The 21387-nt window shown below is 41.5% G+C and overlaps 1 protein-coding gene across 5 annotated transcripts in view; it reads right to left on the bottom strand.

Moving 5' to 3' along the window:
• The window catches only part of lnx1 (ligand of numb-protein X 1), a 36973-nt gene that overhangs the window by 1571 nt on the left and 14015 nt on the right, over nucleotides 1–21387 (bottom strand). For 2 of the 5 annotated variants that reach the window (XM_082524012.1, XM_082524013.1), the window contains exons 3-9: nucleotides 9713–9966; nucleotides 7503–7658; nucleotides 5580–5788; nucleotides 5090–5503; nucleotides 4192–4326; nucleotides 1602–1779; nucleotides 271–517 (exon numbers count right to left, since the gene is read on the bottom strand). In XM_082524012.1, the coding sequence (XP_082380138.1) occupies nucleotides 271–517; nucleotides 1602–1779; nucleotides 4192–4326; nucleotides 5090–5503; nucleotides 5580–5788; nucleotides 7503–7658; nucleotides 9713–9966 (1593 nt within the window). The remainder of the gene's footprint in view (nucleotides 1–270; nucleotides 518–1601; nucleotides 1780–4191; nucleotides 4327–5089; nucleotides 5504–5579; nucleotides 5789–7502; nucleotides 7659–9712; nucleotides 9967–21387) is intronic. The other 3 variants (XM_082524014.1, XM_082524016.1, XM_082524015.1) reach the window with 2 other exon arrangements.

The following is a 21387-nucleotide window of genomic DNA, read 5'->3' as shown; positions in this document are numbered from 1 at the left end:
ACAGCTGTCTTTCTAACACACCTTCTAAATTCATATGCTAAGAACATAGAGAAAGTTTAACTGATATCTTAGTGGTAAATATTTAAGCTGAAAGGTTAGTTTTAAAAGTATAATGAGCATTCCTTTCCCAGCTGGCTTTGTCAAAATTTCAGTTGGCACCAGCTGGCAGAGGTCACAAGGACCGGTGTGAGGGGTTTAATTTATACTGGCCTCAGAAAAAGCATACAATTGTACATGGAGATGATGCAAAGGCAGCAGTGGGTACTCTACCTGGGTAGCTGCAGCCATGACACCCACAGTGGGGAGTAATCGTCATTAGGCACCGGGCTCTTGATGCTGTCTGTAGGTGATGGCGTAAGACAAGGTGGCAATGTGCAATCTTGCACAAAGTCCTCTGGAGGACGCATCTCCAAAACCTTGAGCACAACAGGAGAGGAGGTGTTCTTCAAATTGGCCACGGCCTCACCTCGTGTTACCCCTGTCAAATCCATGCCATTCACATTTAACAAAATGTCACCTGCAGGGGAAGATATAGACAGCACAACTCAAGCTCTGCCTGGGGCTGATACCCTCATAACAGCTTAAAACAAGACGTGGGACACATCATCTGCCTATTTAATATTCATCAACCTCCACGCTAGAAGACAAAGAGATGGAAACTAAGCACCACCTGTGCTTTAAAAAGCCTCCTAGTGATGAAAGTGGTGCAAAGATAAATTGATAATCGCAGAGTCCATCTTGCTAGTAAGCAGCTCAAAGGACACATTTGCCCTGTGAGGATATGCAAATACAAATTAACACTCCATTACAAAACGCAAACATGTTTCATAACCGTACAAAAGGAGGCAGCTGCTGCTGCTCTGTCCCTTATGAATACAATAATGTGCACCTTGAACCATGAATAGGACAACAGACTCAATTTACTTCTATTTTTATTAAGCCTTCATACTGTACTTCTTATCACCCATCTCAGCATTTCTCTCAATCCTCTCATAACCAGAGTTTAAGGCATTGAGATTGAGAGTAATGAAAGGCCTAATATGGTTCTATTTTAAGGTGAATATGCAGGAATCAGCATTTGGGGCTAAAAATCTTCCACTCTCCCTGCCTTCAGTAGCATTACAGGATTTTAAGGCTGCTGCTCTTCCATACAGCTATTGTGTGTCTCTTCATGTTTTGCTGGTTCGGTCTTGACGAATTTCATGTAGCAAAATAATTAGATACTTGACAAATTCTCTTCTGCATTGCAATTGGAGTTCAAGTCTCGAGCACTGCTATGCTAATGTTTGTTTGTGTTTTTGTTTAAATCTCTTAGAGCCAATTTGCGGAGCACTGAACCACAGCAGCACCAGAGTTTTCTGTTGCATGAATAACCTTCATAATGAAACATGAGCCTTAAATGTTCATCAATCACCCCATCTGTTCGTTACAAGTATTCATCACCAAACCCACATAAATACTGACAGAATTTTTATGCAATGAAACTCATGCTTAATCCACTATATGAGTAATTATTTGCACAGATTACAGACATCACATTTCTTCTGAAATACATGAGTAATATTCTAATGATTACATAATTAGATGACAACTCATTTTACCTTTGCGTATGGAGCCCTCTTGTCCCACCACTCCATCAGGGTCCACATTTGTAACGTAGATGGGGAGGTCCCACCCTCGGCTGGACATGCCGCCCGCCACTGTCATACCCAGAGAGTCATGCGGCTCCTTATTTAGACTTACTGTCTTCTCATAACATGCAGGCTTTTGACAAGAGTCCTTTACAGGAGACAGAAAGCAGACAGACAAATAGTTGAAGTAAAGAGTTTTTTGTAAAGTGACTGATTTTAAAAACAACCAAGGTTGTTTTTTATTCCTTCCCCTAATATCCCGTTTTCTTTTCCAACTGTGATGTTAATGGACATACCACACATTCAGAACTGATGCTGTCACTGTGGTGTTTTGAGTGTCCGCATGCACCGTCACTCCAAACATAATAATGACTTACACCAAGGGCATCTTAAATAAATTATATAATGTAATTAGATTTAGATGTAGTGCATTTGCATAATAATGAGGAGCGTTTTCTGTGAGACTTGCAATAATGGTAGAAGTCACATGAATGCCACCCATGCTGGGTTATGGGAACAAGAGCCCAATAACATAGACACAGTTAAAAGCTGATTGATGAATGACCTCGTCAGCATAATTGGTTAATGTATAATATATGGTGGTTATTATGGTAGAACATTAGGCAGCTCAAGTGCCTCCTCAGTCTTTGTCCATGTTGAATGCAGAGATTCATACACAGAGTCGTGATGTGTTATTTGATGTTTTGAACGAGGCATTGCATGGGATAAAGTGAATGAGGTTTTATTCATAGCAAGTGTGTGAGTCATATGAGGCAGAGTTGAATACTAATGAATAACACATGGACACACTGAGGTTGGTGGGATGTAGCTTGTCCTGCTTTGCTAATGTGCCACATTCACACGTTTTAGCTGCACTCACAACAAGAGATCACTTGACTGACCTTATGGCATGACAGTGCGAAAACTGAACACATTACCTGGCTTTCATATTAAAGCACTGTCAATTCTGTCTGTTTTTTCCCAGATTATTTGATGGCTTTTGATGAACAATAATGCTGTGTAATGAGCAGAGTTTGTTACCTCCCAGCACAGCGAGCTCACATAAGATATTTTGTCATCTCTGTTCTTTATGCTTAGCCAAGCAGCTAGCTATTTCGTGTGGTGATTAAAGAACAACCACCTGGAGTTCAAAAGAAGGATTTCTTCTGTGGCATGCCAGTTATTTTTACCAGGTTTGTTTTAGGCAAAATGCTGGATAGTTGTTAAATAGACTGGCTTATCAGTATGTACACAACTTAAAGAAGAATTTAGAAGCTGGTGCAATCAGTGTGACATGACCCACTGGTTAGTGGGCAATGTGCAATCTTGAAGCTTCTGGTTGAGCATTTTGCTCAATCCCATCTTGGTGTTTTTAAACCTGATGTGACAAGTAAAGCCTGAATAAGTAGCTTACAGACACTGAATACAGTGTTAACCTAAAGAACATCCTGATTTATCAACATTTTTTACACTACTGGAGTAATAAAACAAAAAGACTTGAAACTAGCACTTAAGATGTTAAACTTACCAGGAATGTATTTAGTGAGGTCATAGAACAAATGAGGTCATTTTCCTGTAAACTTCTATGCATTCGGATGAAAGTGAGGATATGGCCCCTGATGGCCGCATAATGAAGCAGAGTATTGTACTTCTCATGTCTTGGAATATGTCTTGGCCAAACCACACGAATCCCTACTATTATAAATTAAATCACTCAGGTATAACATATAAGCTGACACTGGGAAAAATATTACGATTCAGTTAATATTGTGCTGTCCTAACTGGACTATTACTGGTTTGTCAACACTGCCCTAGACCACTGAACAATGTCCCCAAAACTAAAGATTCATGAAGCAGCATTATCTCGCTAGATGTCACCTTTGGTTTGACAATGAATAATTTCTTATCAGTCACTTCTCAAGCAGCCGCATTAAAGATATAATCAAAGATATATAAAAATATATGCATTTACATGTTTTGATCCCGGTGACATTGAAAGAGGAGGAACTCTCCACAAGATACTGTACTGTATATGCAAAATATCCCCAAAGTAGAGATCTGTAAGGAAGTTTGTGATTATAGTGATTAAATATTGTGGCAAAGACAAAAAGTATCGCAAACTTGCATTTTTTTTGTGCCAATGACATTCAAATTTGAAATCAGACAAATTCTACTTATAGCAGGAAGCCAAAACAATTGCCTCTTAAAAATCAAAGGGAATTGATCAACCTGAAATTATACCATGAATTTTCACCTTGGCTCTGTCGTAGAGCAAGATAAATTGCTATGTTCAAAAAAACAGTAAAGGTTGGGATGTCTTCTTTGTGGTGAAAAAAATAGGAGATCGATGGGGGTGCAACACAAAACAGCTTTCCTGCTGTACTGCTTGAATGACATACTCAGCTTTGACTGGAGAATAATACCTCCATGGATCATTTGCACCTGAAAGCGAATATTTATCACGGGAAGGGGAGTCGGGGGAACAAAGCTCCTCTGTGTATCAGTACCGTCCTTGTCTCTTGTGTGTGTATATATATATGTGTCTGTATGAGCTTCTCACCAGCAGTGTTTGCTCTAGATCCACAGGGGAATATGGTGGGGGACCATCCATGCCCCACGGATCTTCTTGTATGAGGTCTGGAGTGGGCAGGCAGATCTGACGAGACACTATGAAATGGACGCGCTCTTCACTTGCCTAAAAAACAACCACAGAAAAATTTGACATGTGTTGCAGTTAAATGGGGAAATTAATTTTATTCTGAGTGAAATTTTCTGGATAGCTAATCTTCACTGCCACTTTGTCGTAACTCTTAGAACTATACTCCAGGCTGACCTACACGCATTCACACATATGCAAGCATACAGCCACACAGACTGGCTGGATACATCCCTCTCCCCATGCTCTCATTCCTTGGAGAGTTCCACGGGTCTTTCTAGCAAAGAGCTGAGTCCTGAATTAGCCAGTCCAGCTCATTATTGCCTTAATTGAACTAATTTAATTTCTATCCTGGCAGTTCTTAATCTCCGACAGAAAGTGCCTACTCTGAGAGGCCATCTTGGCTCCACAGAGACCCAGTAGAGCCAGTCAAACAACCCAGACAGGAACTTGGAGCCCAGAGACCCTGCACAGTCAGCCGCAGACACACTGCAATTAACCACTATTAACCAAAAACACACCATCGTTGACTGGCATCAACCAGGATACAGAGGCAGCCACATGGCCCAGTCCATCAGGGAGTAACCACAATTAAATACTATTAACTGCACTGAATGCAGACACAACAGCACAACACAATTAGCCTGAATCACCACAATTATCTTTAATACCTCAGGGACTCACATTAAGATCACAACACAGTTGTTTATGGTCTGTAACAACATGAAGGTGAATTTGTCACAACTGTGAACTTTCTATGTAATGCTAATGCATGCAGTCTTTCCTTGACTTGCTAACAGACCTGAATGAGTAGAGCAGCGTGCTCTGGTGCGCCATAACGTAGATCGTGCCCGTTGATGGCAAGCACGCGGTCACCAATGCACAGTTGCCCATCACGTGCAGCTAGTCCACCCTCCAGCAGGTGAAAGATATACACTCCATGCTCCTCTGGCCGCCTCACGAGCTTAATGCCCAGCTGTTCCTCTGGAGCACTTTTGTTCAGGACCACATGGATGCTATCATCTCTCAAGGGATGATGGGGTAGGCCGTGTGATGGGTGGCCCCCAGTGATGTGGCCATGTGGGTGGCCATGCGAATGCGAACGGTAGCGATGCCGCTGTTCTCTGAGCACGGTTAGCCGGAGGAGTTGGCACGGCTGTTTGAGGGTGGTCACAGCAAAGCAGTGGGGTACGTTGCTAATGTCAATGCCGTTTACCTGAAGGACAAGCGGAAATGTAATTTCACAGAGGACTTTTTTATCACTTCCAGCTGCTTTGTTAAACTCACTATACCTTGAGGATCATGTCCCCGGGAAGCAAGCGTCCATCCCGAGCAATGACACCTTCTCTGTAGATATCCTGGATTAGAATGCGAACTAAAGGGGTTTCATTGCCACCGACGATGCTAATGGCCAGTGGCTCTGAGGGATCCACCCGCGTGATCTTAATACTGGTAACTTCACCATCAGGGATCAGGTGATGGAGCTGAGGAAGAGCCACCACTGGGGAAGAAGGAAAAGGCTGTGTTAAGTTCTATTGTACAAAGATCAACAGCCAAAAAGACCCAGCCAAATAAAACAAGAGAGGAAATGGGAGAAAAGGAGAGCGCTGAGAAGGAAAAGACAAACACATCTAGGGAGATGGAGGTATACCGTAGTGTAGAGGTTCAGCAGTGGAGCCAGCTGTCTCTACTCCCTAAGGTTACTAAAACAAACTTGTAGAAGTCAAGAGGGAAAATTTGCTTGGCTGATTATCCTCTGTGATGTTTGTATCATTAGTCACATACATCTGTAGCAAGTATGCTTGGGAAAACCCTAAATTTCACATTTCCACAAAGTTATTACTAGGGTGGGGATGTAAGAAAAGTTGTAATACACACTAAATTTGTACACAGTCCAACTACTTTGATTCACAACAGATTTGTTCCCCTTGTTTTCACCTCAGTACTTGATCATCTGCAAAAAATAAAGGATTCGAGTATAATGCAGACCTCATTATGAGCCTCAGCATTTTTAATGAAAGAGTATGTCTCTTCTAGTTTTATGTCATTCTTTTGTGCAATCCTCCCACATACCCACTGTTGAATTTGTTGAATTTTACTAAATGGCAGAATGATTCATTCTGAACAGGACCATGTGGAAATGGGTGGGGGACATTATCTTGGCTGACAGCCTTGGCCAAAGTCTTTAAGAAGTTGAGTTTTTCATTTCATTTCTTATTCCTAAATGCACTGTTTCCCCTCGTATCTCTGTCTCTGTAGCCTCAGACACTTGTTCCACACTTCGCTGCACTTTTTCCAATACAAAGTCAATATTTTGTCTTTTTTGCAGCAGATTGCTTCAAGGGTGGAGAGCACATTAAGAGAGACTCACAGCCGTTATGTAATCCTCCTTTCTCTCCATCATTCACCTTTCAACCTCTGTCTTGCTTCATCTTGTCACATACTTTTTTTACCCACCCCAATGGGACTGTATGATGTGTTTGCTTATTTATTTGTTTTCATTTTATTTTACTCTGCATCCACTCTTCCTTACATTTCTCCAGGATGGAACTACGTCTACTTCACTTTTGCATCCTTCCCGTCTATCTTTGTCTCTCAGTGGCAGGCAATGAATATTTAATCTTTTCTCTCAGCCCCGTCAGTGATGGCCTCTGAGAATAATCTACTCCCAGATCATTCGTCATCCTTCATTCTTACGCAATCCCACGTTCCTTCGTCCAATCACACTGCAATTCTGCTTTAAGGTTATACTCTATGGTTGGCTATATTTCCACCACAAGTGCCAGTCTGTAGAGATTACATTAAATATCACTACGGCACATTTTTTTTTACTGCATACATACATCTTATGGTTCTACCACGTCTAGAACACTGCTTTCCCAGGTGAATATATCATCAAGTTGGTAAGGAATGACAGGATATGGTAGAGTTGAATAGAAGGATGAGATAAAAAAGAAGAACAGGTAGTGGAGACAGAAGTAGGAACATCATCTGCTTTATCTTCAGCGACCTCTGGCCATCCCATCCCTCAGGCTACCATTCTCCCATGATCTGTCTGCACAAGCTTATGCAATCCACAGCTGAATTATTAAAGAAACATATACTACTGTTACACTGTGGGACCCAGCTGTGTCACCCTCCATATAAAGCTGAGGAAACAAGTATACACATTCAGGGAAACACAGAAACACAGATATAAAGGTTTTAATCCATACCTTCCTGTGGCACACTGGAATTTCTGGCATTGTCTCTTTCCTCAGATGTCTCATTGCTAACAGCGTTGCCACTCTTAGTCCTCCTCAAGACGCTGAAGGCCCTGTTCAACCTTCTGAAGGAGCGACTCCTCACTGAAGAGCGATCAAAATTTCTGACTGCAGGGGTGAAAGAGAGGCACTTTAAAGATGACCTCACCCTCAACATGCCCAGACATGTCTGAATCTCACTCACAGCCAATGGAAAGCTTTCTCAGAGCTGCACCAAAGACATTAAGCAATCTGTGATCCTGTTGCAATTACCTGTATAATGCAGGAAGACCTGTTTGAATAATACCCATAACCCTTAAATCTCTAAAGGATCTAAACAGTGCAAAGTGATATTACTAAAGAAGAGTGTCCAGTTTTGTTAGGGTTTTGGATTAGCTTCCCTTTTTTTGTGAAATGAACATAAGAATTACATTGTTCAAAGCACTGTGTATTGATCAGCACAGTGCTTTTCTGTGTTGTATCACTAGTTGTGTTTTTGACTCTTTCTAAAGTGAGCTTAACACTCCACCTTGCATACAAATGGTGGGTTAGCTTTGGAAGCCTCAATCCCTAACTCTGATTCAACACTGGATTAGGGGGACTGTGCTTGATATTTAAGGAACTTTTTGAAGCTTCCACACGCACTTCAAACTTGCAGCATGGAGGTTAGCATTCAGAAACTGAAATTTATTTTTGTAGTACAAACAATTAATGGAATTTCTTATATGAACCAAGTGGAATGTCATGGTTGTCCTGTAAAAGAGACCGTCTCTTCCTTCTACATTTCAGTGTGTCCATTTGGTATTTTTATTTCCGCTGTGGTCAGAGTGCATGCCTTATCAATGAGTTTCGAGAGACCACAAACTGCCTCTCAGGCTGAACAATGCTTTTTTTTCTTTTTTTTGCTCTGTTAAAATAGAGAGCTCAAAAAGAAAAAACGCATTCCAGCTGCAAATTTCACCATATTCAGGTAATGTGTGAGTCGAGGCTTTAAGAAAATACTACTACTCCCCCAAAGAAACAATGATATTAGCAAATAAAATACTGATACTCAAGTCAAGGTACCTCTTGTTATGAATCCAAGTGTAGCATATTAGAAACTGGAAGCAATACATTAATTAATCGTGCTTATATTTGTTTACAAGTAAAATTTTGGGGAAAACACTGGGGCCCCATTAATCTTTTTACTTTTTCTTATATAACAGAAAACTTTTCTTTTCCCTCTTTGGGCTATGTTTTTGTTTTTTTTTTGGCAAGTTTTAAAAAGTTCAAATCTTTTGAAATGCGTTCAGCTGATAGTCCTTTAATTAATAAACCAAATCCGTGCACAGTAAAGTTACATGGTTGCGTAACAACAGTAGTGGACTCTAGCGACTGGTACCAAAAGAGACCCTCCCAGAGAGGCTCTTGTCTGTACTTGTACTTTGCTTTTTAGGCTACAGGAGCTTCCATTGAAGACAGAAGCCCCAGCCCGGCTGCTCGGAGCACGGGACAGCAAGCTTCTGCAGTGCCCCTCCCTCCCTCTGCAGGCCCATGGAGATGTGAAGGCTCCTGACAGCCACATTATTCTTTAAAAGCGCGAGCCGCTTCTGGAGCTGACAGCTTGTTCAGCAGTAGTGGTGCTCGTGGTGGTGGCGGAGGGTGCTCAGTTGACCAGACCTAAAGTGCTGGTGCAGCGTCATTTGGTTTCCCCACTGCCTATGCGCTTACTTTAGCAGAGCAATGGACGGGCAGATAGGAACACTCGTGACTGCTTCCTGGTTTCACAGGTGGGAGAAATGAGGGAAGAGCTGCGATCACGTCATTGGGCATTAACACACACTTGCACAGGCTATATTTAACCTACCTCTCCTTCCATTTCTCCTTGACTGCATAATGTGCCTGCATCTCGGTGACTTTGTCTCTATGTGTTTCTCTGCTTTTTTCCACAGAGAGATTTTATAGATTGGTGAAACTGGTGTTATGTGTCATGTCATTTGCGGGTGTAAATATATGTATGAATACAGATCTTTGGTGCTTGGTTTTGACTGCAGACCGTGTAACTGTGACTGGAGATCTCTGTACTCTGTTGGTTTTCAGTCTGTCACTATGGCAAACAGACACCTTTTTAGCTCCTTCTCTTGCCAGATAACGTCATATGGCATTGAACATGAGCACACACAAACATCTATTCGCCCACTCACACTCACTCTTCTTTGTGCTACTCCGAGCAGCCAGGCTAGTCGTGCTGCCTGACTGACTATTATCCTCCATGCTGGGGTCAAAGGCAGGGTTGACCAGACCAGGTTCATCTGACAGGAGGGCCACAGCAGCAGAAGTGGGGCCATCATTGGGCAGGGTGGCAATGGTGAGTTCTGAGGTGCTGTCAGTGCATTCGCCCTCCTGCGAGCGTCGCTTTCTGTCTGCTGAGAGCCCATAGTGAGAGGCTCCTTTACACCTACACACACGAAAAACAAAATGTCAGTAGCAAACTCAAATTACAAAGTGGCTGCAATTATTACTAGACGTGTTCATAAATAGATGACATTGATGATGTTTTAAAACATGCTCCAACTCCCTAATAAACTGAATTCTGAAGCAGTCAGAGTGAAAGTCAACACATTTGCGTTAGCAGCCAATGAAAAGGTCAGACTCTCAAGACAAATGCAAGCAGATTTCAGCATGTCCTCCACCCTCAGGCTTTATTCATGCCGACCTATATCTTCTGCTCGGGGATGGCCTCACACAAAGGCTGCTTATCTGACCTTAACACTCAGACAGCACCTCTCTGAGATACCACACAGGCTGTACAATAAACCACAACAACATATGGTAAGGGAAGATACATTTTCTAGTGCTCGCATTTAGAATTCATCTGTCACGCCATCTGAGGTTGGTCTAAAAATTTCATACTTACTCTCACAAAAAGAAAAAAATATATAAAAAGAGTTTTTGTACCATCTTTGTGACAGTATGTGCAATCACATGTAGGTTGGGTTTTCTGCTTTGAGTGTGAGCGTCCCTGACAGATGATTGAATACAAATGCAAGAAAGAGAGCGGGTAACTGACACAACATGTGAATATAAAACAGAAGTCGTTTGATAGTTGTTTTTCTCAAAAACAAATCTAATTCCTAAGTTCCAGCTGTCAACAACACAGCCGCAACACATTTCCACAGTCTGTCATACATAGACACACATACAATTATACACACATAATGCTACAAGCCACGAAAGGCTTTTCACACTGACAATATTAAATTGGGAATGTTTGTGTGCGAATTAAAGATATCCCTACAGAGCATGGTATTCTATTGCTGCAGAATTTTCTTCCATCTGAAAGTCATAAAGGCTTTGAGCTGATGCTTCATCAGACGCAGGAATAACTCTGGCTTGTCTCTCCGGCTGTCTCTGTGGAGCCATCAGCACAAACATTAACTGGGTTTTAATGAGCTGGATCAAACCCAGGCTTTGCTTCAACAGTAGCTCAGAAAAACAAGAGAAGCAGCACCCATTCTCCTGTGCTGTGGTCTGACAGGTAGGATATTAAACCAAAAAGGAGATGTAAATGAAAGCAAAGTACAATCGTGGGCATCATAGCAGTTACAAAAAGAAACTAGATTACTCACTGAGCCAGGTAAGCCATCAGCCCCTTAAGGGCACCACATCACTGGAAGTGGTATTTTGTCTCTATAATAAATATGTCTCAGTGGGGCATGCTGCTTTCTGTTCATATTTGGCAAGGAAAATAACTGAATCCTGAAGTAGATTCTACTTCCGAGCTGTAGTCAGGTACAACATTACACAAAGCTGAAATGCCCATTGATCTTCTTCTGACCTCAGAAACGTGCTACTGTGTTACGTCGCATGTGTTTGCCTGTGTGTGGGCTGTGCCACGGTGTTATTCTTGTTCATTCAGTTAGTAAATTGAACGCTATCAAGCATGTCCATTCAGCAACATACCACTTAACTGAGTGAAGTGGCTGAATAGAGTAATATTGCAATCAAGAGGAGAGGAGAGGGCAGCTCTGCAGTCTTGAGGGGCAGAAGCTTTCCTCACGTCACTCACTGTCAATTAGAAAACTTAAATCTAAATTCAGCTTGTGCACACTGCTCTGAAAGCAGAAACTCCCCACCTGTGCACGAATATACATGGAAACAATACATATATGCACATGGTACAAAGTGAACCTTTCTCTTAAATGCAACACAGAAACTGAAAATTGCAAAACAACTTGTGAACATAAGTGACAATTTTAGATGTCCTATCATTGTCACCTGATTATATAAACAGATTAGTATTTCTAAGACTCCAGAGTCCAGAAGCTCTTGTGAGATATTATGTGTTGCAAATAACCATGGAAAACCTTCTGGCCTTTATATTTTTACTGGCACCATTGAAGGGCAAAGCCATGCAGCACTAATCAGAGTGAGGAGAGCATTAGTCATCCTCCTGTATGTTAGTATTGCTTTAAAGACGGCATTGCTGGATTGACAGTTGATCAGTGGCTAATTTATTATTCAGATGGTGCTGGTTGAAATATCCCTTACCATAAGAAAACATTGCTAGGATCAGTGGTGAACTGACCAGTGTAACCATTTACATACTGTACTGAAGTACAACTTTTATGTATTTGTACTTTATGTATTTCTATCCTATGATATTGGTAGTTTCTTATTCGATTCCACTGTATTCTGGAGGCAAATCTTGTACTTTAAACTCCGCTAGATGAATTTCATGGCCATAGTTATCATTAAATGCAAATTTAGATTAGAAATATAAAATATAATCACACTTGCAAATGATACAATATTATTATAGATTAAGCTACTCAGCAGTATATAAAGTAACTACGGTTACTTCCAGCTGAAGCATTAACCTTACATGAATTAATGAATGAGTGATCCAGGAATTTAATGAACCCTATATAACAGTGAAATTGGACATTTTGCATTACCAATAACTATGCTTTGATATTAATTAAATGGTATTTTGACTTTTCCTTTGAACTTTTTAATACAGTAGCATTACTGCTTTTTGTTTTGAGAGATCTCAGATATTCTTTTCAACAGTGTACAAAACAGCTTAATCAAAAATGTTTTTAGATTTTAACGCAGTACAACTTTTCCTGTAATGCTATTTGTATTAAGGCACTGGGCGCTGGACAACAGCCTGAAAATCGTGCTCGATATTTTCTAAGCCAATTTGCAACACTGGATTTATTCCTGATAGAATTTTCTGGCTTCCCATGGTTCCCTCTTAACTACTTCTTGGTCCCCTGTCTGCCATCACACAGAAAAAATAAATACATCCTGGAATCACTCAGCCTGCAAAAAAGACGGGGTTGTTTGGATGCAAGAATCAGTATCATGGCGTTAGATTCTCAGTTAACATCGATGCATCATGCATTAGTCATACAGAAAACTACTTAAAAGGATGAAAGAAGAAGACTTTTAGTTAGGCCTTAATTTTCGTAATATTATAGTAGGTATGTTAATGCAGCTCTGGCTATTTCTGTAAAACAATGTCCTTTTTTATTTCAAGTGTTTCTGACTTACATGTGTGACTGCTTTTCTCCACACACCCACACACTGATTTCACAGGTATTGTACTGTGTATAAGTAGTGGTCATGGCGAATATATGGAGTTCAATACTTAGACAACATTCTCCTGTTTTAGCATGAGTAGTGGAAAACGGAAAACCAAAGTCAGCCTGTGGAAACGTGCAAATACTATTGAATACGGGTTCATTCAGTTTTTACAGACCACCCAAAACTTGGAAAAAATGTCAGAAAAAAATTAACGAATGCCGTCTACACACCAGCTTTGAATGTGTGCGTTGCCAACAGATCACCTAAGATCTCGAAGGCTTCATTTCTTGCGCTGTGATGGGTCTCAGATAAAGACGTGACAGAAATATATCGAGACCCCTTATACTTTGAAACTTATAGGCGTCATAATACAAAGTCTGTGAGATAGCAGCATAGCGCTATTGTTTAGTTCAGGACCAGTTTATTAAAGGCTTTGTCTTCTGTTAATTAAAACCTCCTCTCTTTTCTTTAGGGAATAGGAGTTGCCTTAAAACCATAGCCGTATCTCTGCTGCTTAGAGTTTTAATGTCTGTCTTTTAATGCTAAGTCCAGAATCTGCACTACATGAGGTTGAAGGCAGGGAAGCATGATAGAAAGCCCTTGTCTCTCTCACCAGGGTGGTCCTGCAACCTTAGAGCCAAAGAAAATGAGCCAATTAAGTCTGTACACTGGAGAGGTGAAGTGCTTGCATATCCACAGAGAAATACACAAACAGCATACACTTCTCTTTATTTCCTTTTTTTTTATTTTTTACATAATATCATGAAACATATCCTTTTATTTTAAAAATGGGACTTTGAGTGCTTATGCAAAGCTGTTTTTCAGCATCATGTTTCAGGAGATGATCACTCAGCTTAGAGGATGCTCATTAGCACTGCAGTATACTTGTCCTGGTCAGCCTCAGTTATCACATCATCTCTCTAAACCCCAGGATCTGTGACAAGATAAAGAGCGAAGACACCAAAATACCTTAGCGCTCAGCCCCTCCTGCTCCCTTTTACGCAACTACCCTCCCCTCCTTTTTCCCGCACTCTTTCCAGAGCAATAACAATTACCCATGATGCTTTCGGAGACACGCTGATCGTGCCCAAGCGCCCTGGCTGTTCATGTGATGTGAAATAAACACCAGCTCACAACTCATCAAAGCCCTTGAGATTCTCCAATCCTCTTTAGGGGTGAGTGGATTATCCTTTCTAACCCAAATACTCTCTCCGCTCCCTGACTGCCACGGACAGTCATGTTGGGCCACAGTCCGCATACAACGCAAATTACCTCTGATAAGGTGACAATTCCAGGTCAGACAGTCAGCTACAGCAACTGGGCTCAGCGCATACTTTCAAATGTAGGTAACAGATTATAATGATACATGCAGTTTGGAATCTAAAGCACTGTTTAAACACAAACTCACACCTTACAGTTTTTCTCAAATGCTAAAACACATGTCACAAACGTTACCACCAGGTCCCCCAATGTCCAAACACAACACCCTTCTCTAAAGCTACATAAACACAACCACACCTTCCCACTGCAAAACTCAAACTCCCACACCAAGAGAGCAGCTCGAAGCTGTCAAAACTGTAAACACTATACACAGCATTACACACTACAGCAAAACAATTGAAAACACAATGCTCAATTTGTGAGAAGGTTCTTTGTTTCATAACTGCCAATGCATATTTTAGAAACTATACAGTAACGGATCGTCGTAGATCTCTGCAGAGGATTAGGCATTTAGATTTGTGAGTTTCATATGAGTAGTATAAATCTATAGAAAATCCTGCATGTACGTACACTACTGTAACACAACTCAATGCAAAAACAGAATCTATTGCACACAACAGTAATCTTGAAAACATGAACAGGGTGTGAAGTTTTTTTATTTACGTTATTCACACCACACACACACCACAATCACTGTGCGGCATCATGTCGCTGAGCTGTTGCTCGCATCTCGTCCGTAATGATGGTGCGAGGTTGTCTTGCTCTCCCTCCTGGACCTTCTCCTCTCCCATGTTGGCCTTCTCCTCTTCCTCGTTGGTCGCTCCTCTTCCTCCTCTCATTTGAACTCCTCTTCCTCATTGGCCTGCTCCTCTTCTTCCAGGGCCAGCTCTTCTCCCTCCTCTGCATCAAATTCCTCTTCCCCTGACTCTGCCTTCATCCATTGTGCTTGTTTGGAATCTTCAGCATACTGTGCACTCTGAACTTGCTTTTACATGTGGGTACAGCATTAGCAACAAGTGTCTTCAATTTTGAGTCATTGTGTGTAGTGAATGACGCCAGGTGTGTTCCCTGTGTTCAAAGATTGGTGACTGTGGCAAGCATTTTGCATCACATGGGCTTTCATTTGAGAATATGAGCAGAGTTGTTTTGCAACATGTGTTTTAGCAAGGAAAAATGTGTTTAGATTTATGAGTACAGAGGGTTGTGTTTTGTGACTTGTGTCTTCATGTGACATGTGTTTATGGTACTGGAATATGGTGGCTACATTTAGTAAATGTGTTTAGACTACTGGTCATTTGGGTTACAGGATTGGCTTTTGTGTTTTAACATTTGAGAAAAACTGTAAATGCAGCGGCAGGTAGTTGTTCTTGTTGAGTGCTGGCTCCTATTGCCAACTTTCAGATGGGTTTGAAAATATAACGAAGACATATAACGTGTGAGAACCCAGGAGAAATAAGCAGACGCTACACTGTGAGCCCGGAAGTAGACTGCACATGTGTGCGTATGTATATGTGTGTACAGAAGGTTTTACTGTGATATGTAAACAGTATATATACAGTTTCATAGTCATTTTATGGCTTAAAATGCTCCTGTCTGCCACACTGTAAACACAAAAATAACCAAATGATTGCACAAAAAGGCAAAAGCAATATTTGTTTTTGCTGTTTTGCGCCATTGGTATGTAAGGTATGTGCTCAAGAATGTTTGGCCACCCTCCTTATTGCGCTGGTCAAGTGGATCTATTAGGCTCTTTTCCCACTCCATAATTTTAGTCTTGGACTTCACTGACACTTCACTGTCTGAAACAAGCCATATTAGCTCCTTTCTCCCTCAATTCTAATTGGCTGCTTCTGGTAAAGAGGAGGTTTGAGGCTGAAGAGGTAGGTGGGGCTTCTGTATTTGAAAACAGAATTGTGGATGTGGATGGGATGATGTTAGTTTTATCTGCTCTCTTTGACATTATGCAGGTATATATATATATATATATATATATATATATATATATATATATATATATATTAAAAACAGAGCATTTAGGGCAGTCCAAAACCTGAGCTTTAAACCCTGGCCATGTTCAGTAAGAACATTCATCACTGTAACAGTATGTATGTGCCAAAAAATAAGGATTCAAAATTATAATCAGAAAATCAATCATGGAAATCCAGCAATTATGCATAGACTCTGGGCTTGGTGTACATCCAATCTAGCTGATAGAGGGAGTGAAAGCTGTCTATCTCTAACAGCTCTTGGCTGAGTCCCAAGCATAACTTGTTTTAGAACAGTCTGAGCTGAAATAAAAACACAAGGCTCTGGGGAAGCACCTGTGGTCACAACACACATAGACACACAAAAAACGGCTGCACAAGAATGCTAGCGCAGTATCAGTAGGAGTGGCCGCCAGTAATTGAATTTGTGTTGATAAAACCTTGATGCAGAGTTGCTTCCTTGATTAGTGTAGTGAATCAATCACACATAAGGTGTGCATGCCAGATACATAAAGTTTGATTTGGGGGGAATGGACAGAGTGATGCATAGATGCATAGATCAAGTGAAGAGAGAGTGACATAAAGACAGAGTAATCCAGTTAATGATGAACTAGAAGAGTATTAATCAGAGGATGTGCTGGTGTGTTGATTGGATCCGCCTGCTGTGAGGGGTAATCCCATCTGCCGCATGAGGAGGGGATGAGGCCAAACCTAGAAGGGGCCGCGTCTCCCGTGTGAGGACAGTTGGGATAAGCTTGTTTCTAAAGACGGATCTGCTAAATTGAAGTAGGAGGTGAGCTTCTGTTGGGCGTGACTTCTTACCGCATTTAAAGATAAGTGGGTGTTGAAAACAAAAGGGAAAGCATACAGTAACCGATAAATCCTGTCTTTCTGTTTGAACTGTCTATTGTGCTCCTGTGCAGTGAGCAGTGGCTCCGCAGGTTTGGCAAGCTTAATGCATCTGAGCGTTCTCAAGCGCAGATGAGAAGCCAGCACAGTGTCAGTCGAGTCAGCCTGTTACAACAGCCCGAACTCTGAGTCATGGTTTTTGACCAAATCAATATGTGTGATTATCAGTCGAGCCACGACCCCATGATCAGGCTTGAAGAATATTTATGCAGCATTTACTGTGTCAGTGTCTGGTTTCAACCAGGAGAGCAATCACATACTCTTTTTGTCAACACAGAAGAAGAGTTAAAGTAGTACTAAAACTGATTTATTCTCTGCTGTGTGTGGCTGAGCTGGATCTCAGCTTACTAACAGTGTTGGTCAAGTTACTTGAAAAAAGTAATCAGTAACTAATTACTGATTACTCCCCCCAAAAAGTAATCCCGTTACTTTACTGATTACTTATTTTCAAAAGTAAGTAATTACTTAGTTACTTAGTTACTTTTTAAAAACACGATTTACAACCTGAAGAGGTGATAAAGTGATAGATCTTTCAGCCCAATTCTACTTTTTCTACATAATCCATCATACAAAATGTAATCAAATGGAAAAGTCTCTTTTTTTTAACTTGTTTTATCAGTTTTAATCTTTTAACTTTATGCATCAAGCAAAACATTTAATTATATGCAACATTCTCTGACTTGAATAAATTAGTTTAACATTTAAACCTATTTTCTACACATTCCAGCACATAAAATAAAATATTTTTTGTGTTTTCACTCACTCTTTCAAACAGATGCAAGTAAAACACAGCAGAAAATAAATAAAGTCAAAGACTCAGCGGTCCTTTTGCTCTATTTTCACCTGTAAAGCAGGAGCAGGGTAGGCGGAGGGTTACCCTGGTGTAGGTGTGCTGCGGTCAGTTGAAGAATCCGCGCGAGTGTCTCTGTGAGTTTCCCATCACGTCGTAGCTACTCGGTGCTTGCTCGGAAGTTTAGGGGTTTTTTTCGCTGTAAAAAGAAGTTTTCTTCCCACGCACGATGGACGCTAATGTTTTTGTCACTTTTTATGGAATCAAACTCAAAGTAAGGTCAGTACTTCCACGCTTTAAACGCTGCACGCTCATACTCTCTCCCGCACTCGATATATTATCCATTGTTGATCTGCACACAGCTGCTGTCACCAACGTCGCACTTGCTTACGTCACTGTCGTGAGACATTCTCGCAAAAAAAATCACGGTTTTAGTAACGCAGTAACGCAGCGTTCCTACGGGAAAGTAACGGTAATCTAATTACCGATTTTGCAATAGTAATCCCTTACTTTACTCGTTACTTGAAAAAAGTAATCAGATTACAGTAACGCGTTACAAGTAACGCGTTACAAGTAACGCGTTACTGCCCATCTCTGCTTACTAATACACCTTACGTATGTCCAGCTCAACTGTGGCTGTTTTCCAGTGCTGCAGTCAAGCACGATGTGTACGTTGATGTGTCGACAACTCTAACTGTAATCCCCTCCACGCTACGCTGAACTGCATAATCATAGAGAATCCCCACCAGGCTGCTGTCCCACATTGCCTTTGGCACCTTTTAGCCTATATTTTTCACTCTATGCCATCCTAGCCCTTGGCAGTGTCCTGGTTTCTCTACCTCCACGTGCCATGGTACAACAGCCTGAAACACAGCCAGCACTGGTCAGCCCAACCAAAAGCCCTGACACTTAGTAGGCGACGTTCACGTGAGAGATTAACTCTACGCTGCTCTCCTCTCTGCTGTCAGTTACACTCTGTTAGATGCGTGCTCTGCAGTCTGCTCATATGGAACGCCTCCTGCAGATAAGCTGCTGCAGACAGGACGATGCAGAAAGCATTTCATGTCATACACGTCATGCATCAAAACCCATCAACAGCAGCAAAACTTTGAGTCAGTCATAAGCAAAGGTTAACTTATACTAATCTTTGTAATACACCTAACTTCTATCATGTAGCTAAGAAAGAAGGGCATCTGAATTAAAAAATATTAGACGTTTAAATTTACTTAAAGTCTCTCCTAATGAAACACCATGGTAAGACTCATCTTCAAACCTTTCTGCATGCTGACAGTACCAGACACACCTGAGAGGAAAGCTCTGCTGAAGTAAACACACTGATCTGCTACTCACTGCTGTTCATGAATAAATGAATACACACACCTGTTCTTTTGTGACTGTGTATTTACACATGCATGGCGTGCACTTCAATTATACAACATCAAATGCGTCTTTGGTGTGTTGATTAGTCCATATTTGTTTTATGTGAACAGTAATGTGCAATTTTAGATTAATGCATTAGTCTGAATTGCTTCAGTGTGTCCTTTGCATGTGTCCTTGCCCCATGTCTCCTTGCATGTTTAATTGTGTTGCTTCTGTAGACTTTGCCCACCTTTGCATATAAATGCTTGCATGGTTGATTCACTGAATTTGCTTCATAAACTAGAATCCCATGCAAAGAAATAATTAAACTGATTTAATTTTTGGAAAGCTGTGCAAGTACTTCAAGAGGTGGTAAGCATGACTTTTATCTTTTGGCTTCACTCCCACTGGCCTTCACTGTATCACTTGTATCTGCCTTGCTAGATACAATGAGACAGGGGGAGCTGCATGACTACAGAACAAAGATTAATATTTAATCCAAACAAAATTCTAATTAGTGAAGCCTGCCCCACACTAGGTTCAGACATGCGGCTAAAGGGGGCATGGAATGGCATGGCGCGCTGCCTCTGACTCGAGGTGGACCTGGTACAAACAAATGACTGGTATTGTTCAGATCCAAAGAGTGAGCGGCGGCTGGGTGTCTAAGCCTGTTAGGATGCGTTCATGCTGAAGTCGTCTGGAGCAATAGGAGTACGTATTGCTCGTTGTGATCAAACACCTCCGAGATGAGGTCTGAAAAGACGGAAGCTAAGCTAATCATAGTGTTTAAGACATCTCAGCTCAAGCCCAGAAATGAACACAGATTAATCATTAATGCTCTACAGCACGACACTGTGATGATCAGGGGATGCCACGTGTGCTGGGGGAGGGAATACGCAAGATCCAATGACTGGTGTGTGTGTGTGTGTGTATGTGTGCACTGTTATGATGTGGGCAGTAAATATCACACCCGGTTGCTGTGTTGCGTGTACCAGCGTGGTGTTTGTATTGGCTGTTGATGACATAATACAATGGCAGTAAACCTATTAAGAGTTTCATCACAGAGACATTAACTCTGCACTTGCAATGTTGGTTACACTTACTCCCTGTGTATAGCAAGTATAGTGTGTAAACAAGCCTGTACAAGCATACTGATGTGTAAATAAGACAGATTATAACCATTCTCGCTTTTCTCACACCATACAAACTCACTGAAGCAATCGCACACACACAGAATGACATCTGTAAGCGAAAGAACAGACTGAGAAAGACGAGTGGAGAGAGGGTGTAGGCTGAGGCGGTAGTCGCACAACGGGAGCTGGAGGCTGCTGCTGTCAACAGTATGGATAAAGACAAATGGTGTTCCACTGCTCACTAGCCAGGCAGAAAAACACCACGTCCGCGATTGTCTGCTTCTAGTTACTCTCTCTGTCATGTCATAATCAGCAAAAGCTCTACTGTCACCGGTACAGAGACACGCTCCAACACATGCTGTCAATATTTCTCACTTAGTGAGTGTCAGAGAGAAATCATATGATTTTATTTACAAACAAGCACTCGCTGAAAGGACCTGCATACTGTGCCTGCTGGGTACCATCACCATGGCAGCCGTATGTATAGCCAGATGGAAGGCAGGCACAGGAAGTGACCTTATACCCTCCTGTCTCCTCTCATCTCCCCTCTACTCTTTTCTGTGCTCTGCATGGTTCATCCACTCTATTCTTCTTACATCCTCAACCACTTCTTTCTGTGTATAATTAAATCAGTTTGACCTATCTAATATAATAAATCTGTTTTACTTGATTTGCAGTATTTACAGTGTATCACCCTTCTTTTCTCTCCTCTTTGGCATCCATTGCTGCCCAACACGGGCTCTTGCTGTCTGCAGGAGCTAAAGCCCCACTCAGTGCAGAGAGCGCATAAAATGAAATGAGGGGATTTGCGAGGCGGTCCATTGTTCCATGTGTTCATGCAATATAATGGGACATTTCCGACAGACTGGAGAGAAGAGCAATTGCTGAGC

This window comes from Aulonocara stuartgranti (assembly GCF_965226115.1).
Source record: "Aulonocara stuartgranti genome assembly, chromosome: 23".
NCBI classification, from domain to species: domain Eukaryota; kingdom Metazoa; phylum Chordata; class Actinopteri; order Cichliformes; family Cichlidae; genus Aulonocara; species Aulonocara stuartgranti.
This window is presented reverse-complemented; position numbering and strand designations above follow the sequence as displayed.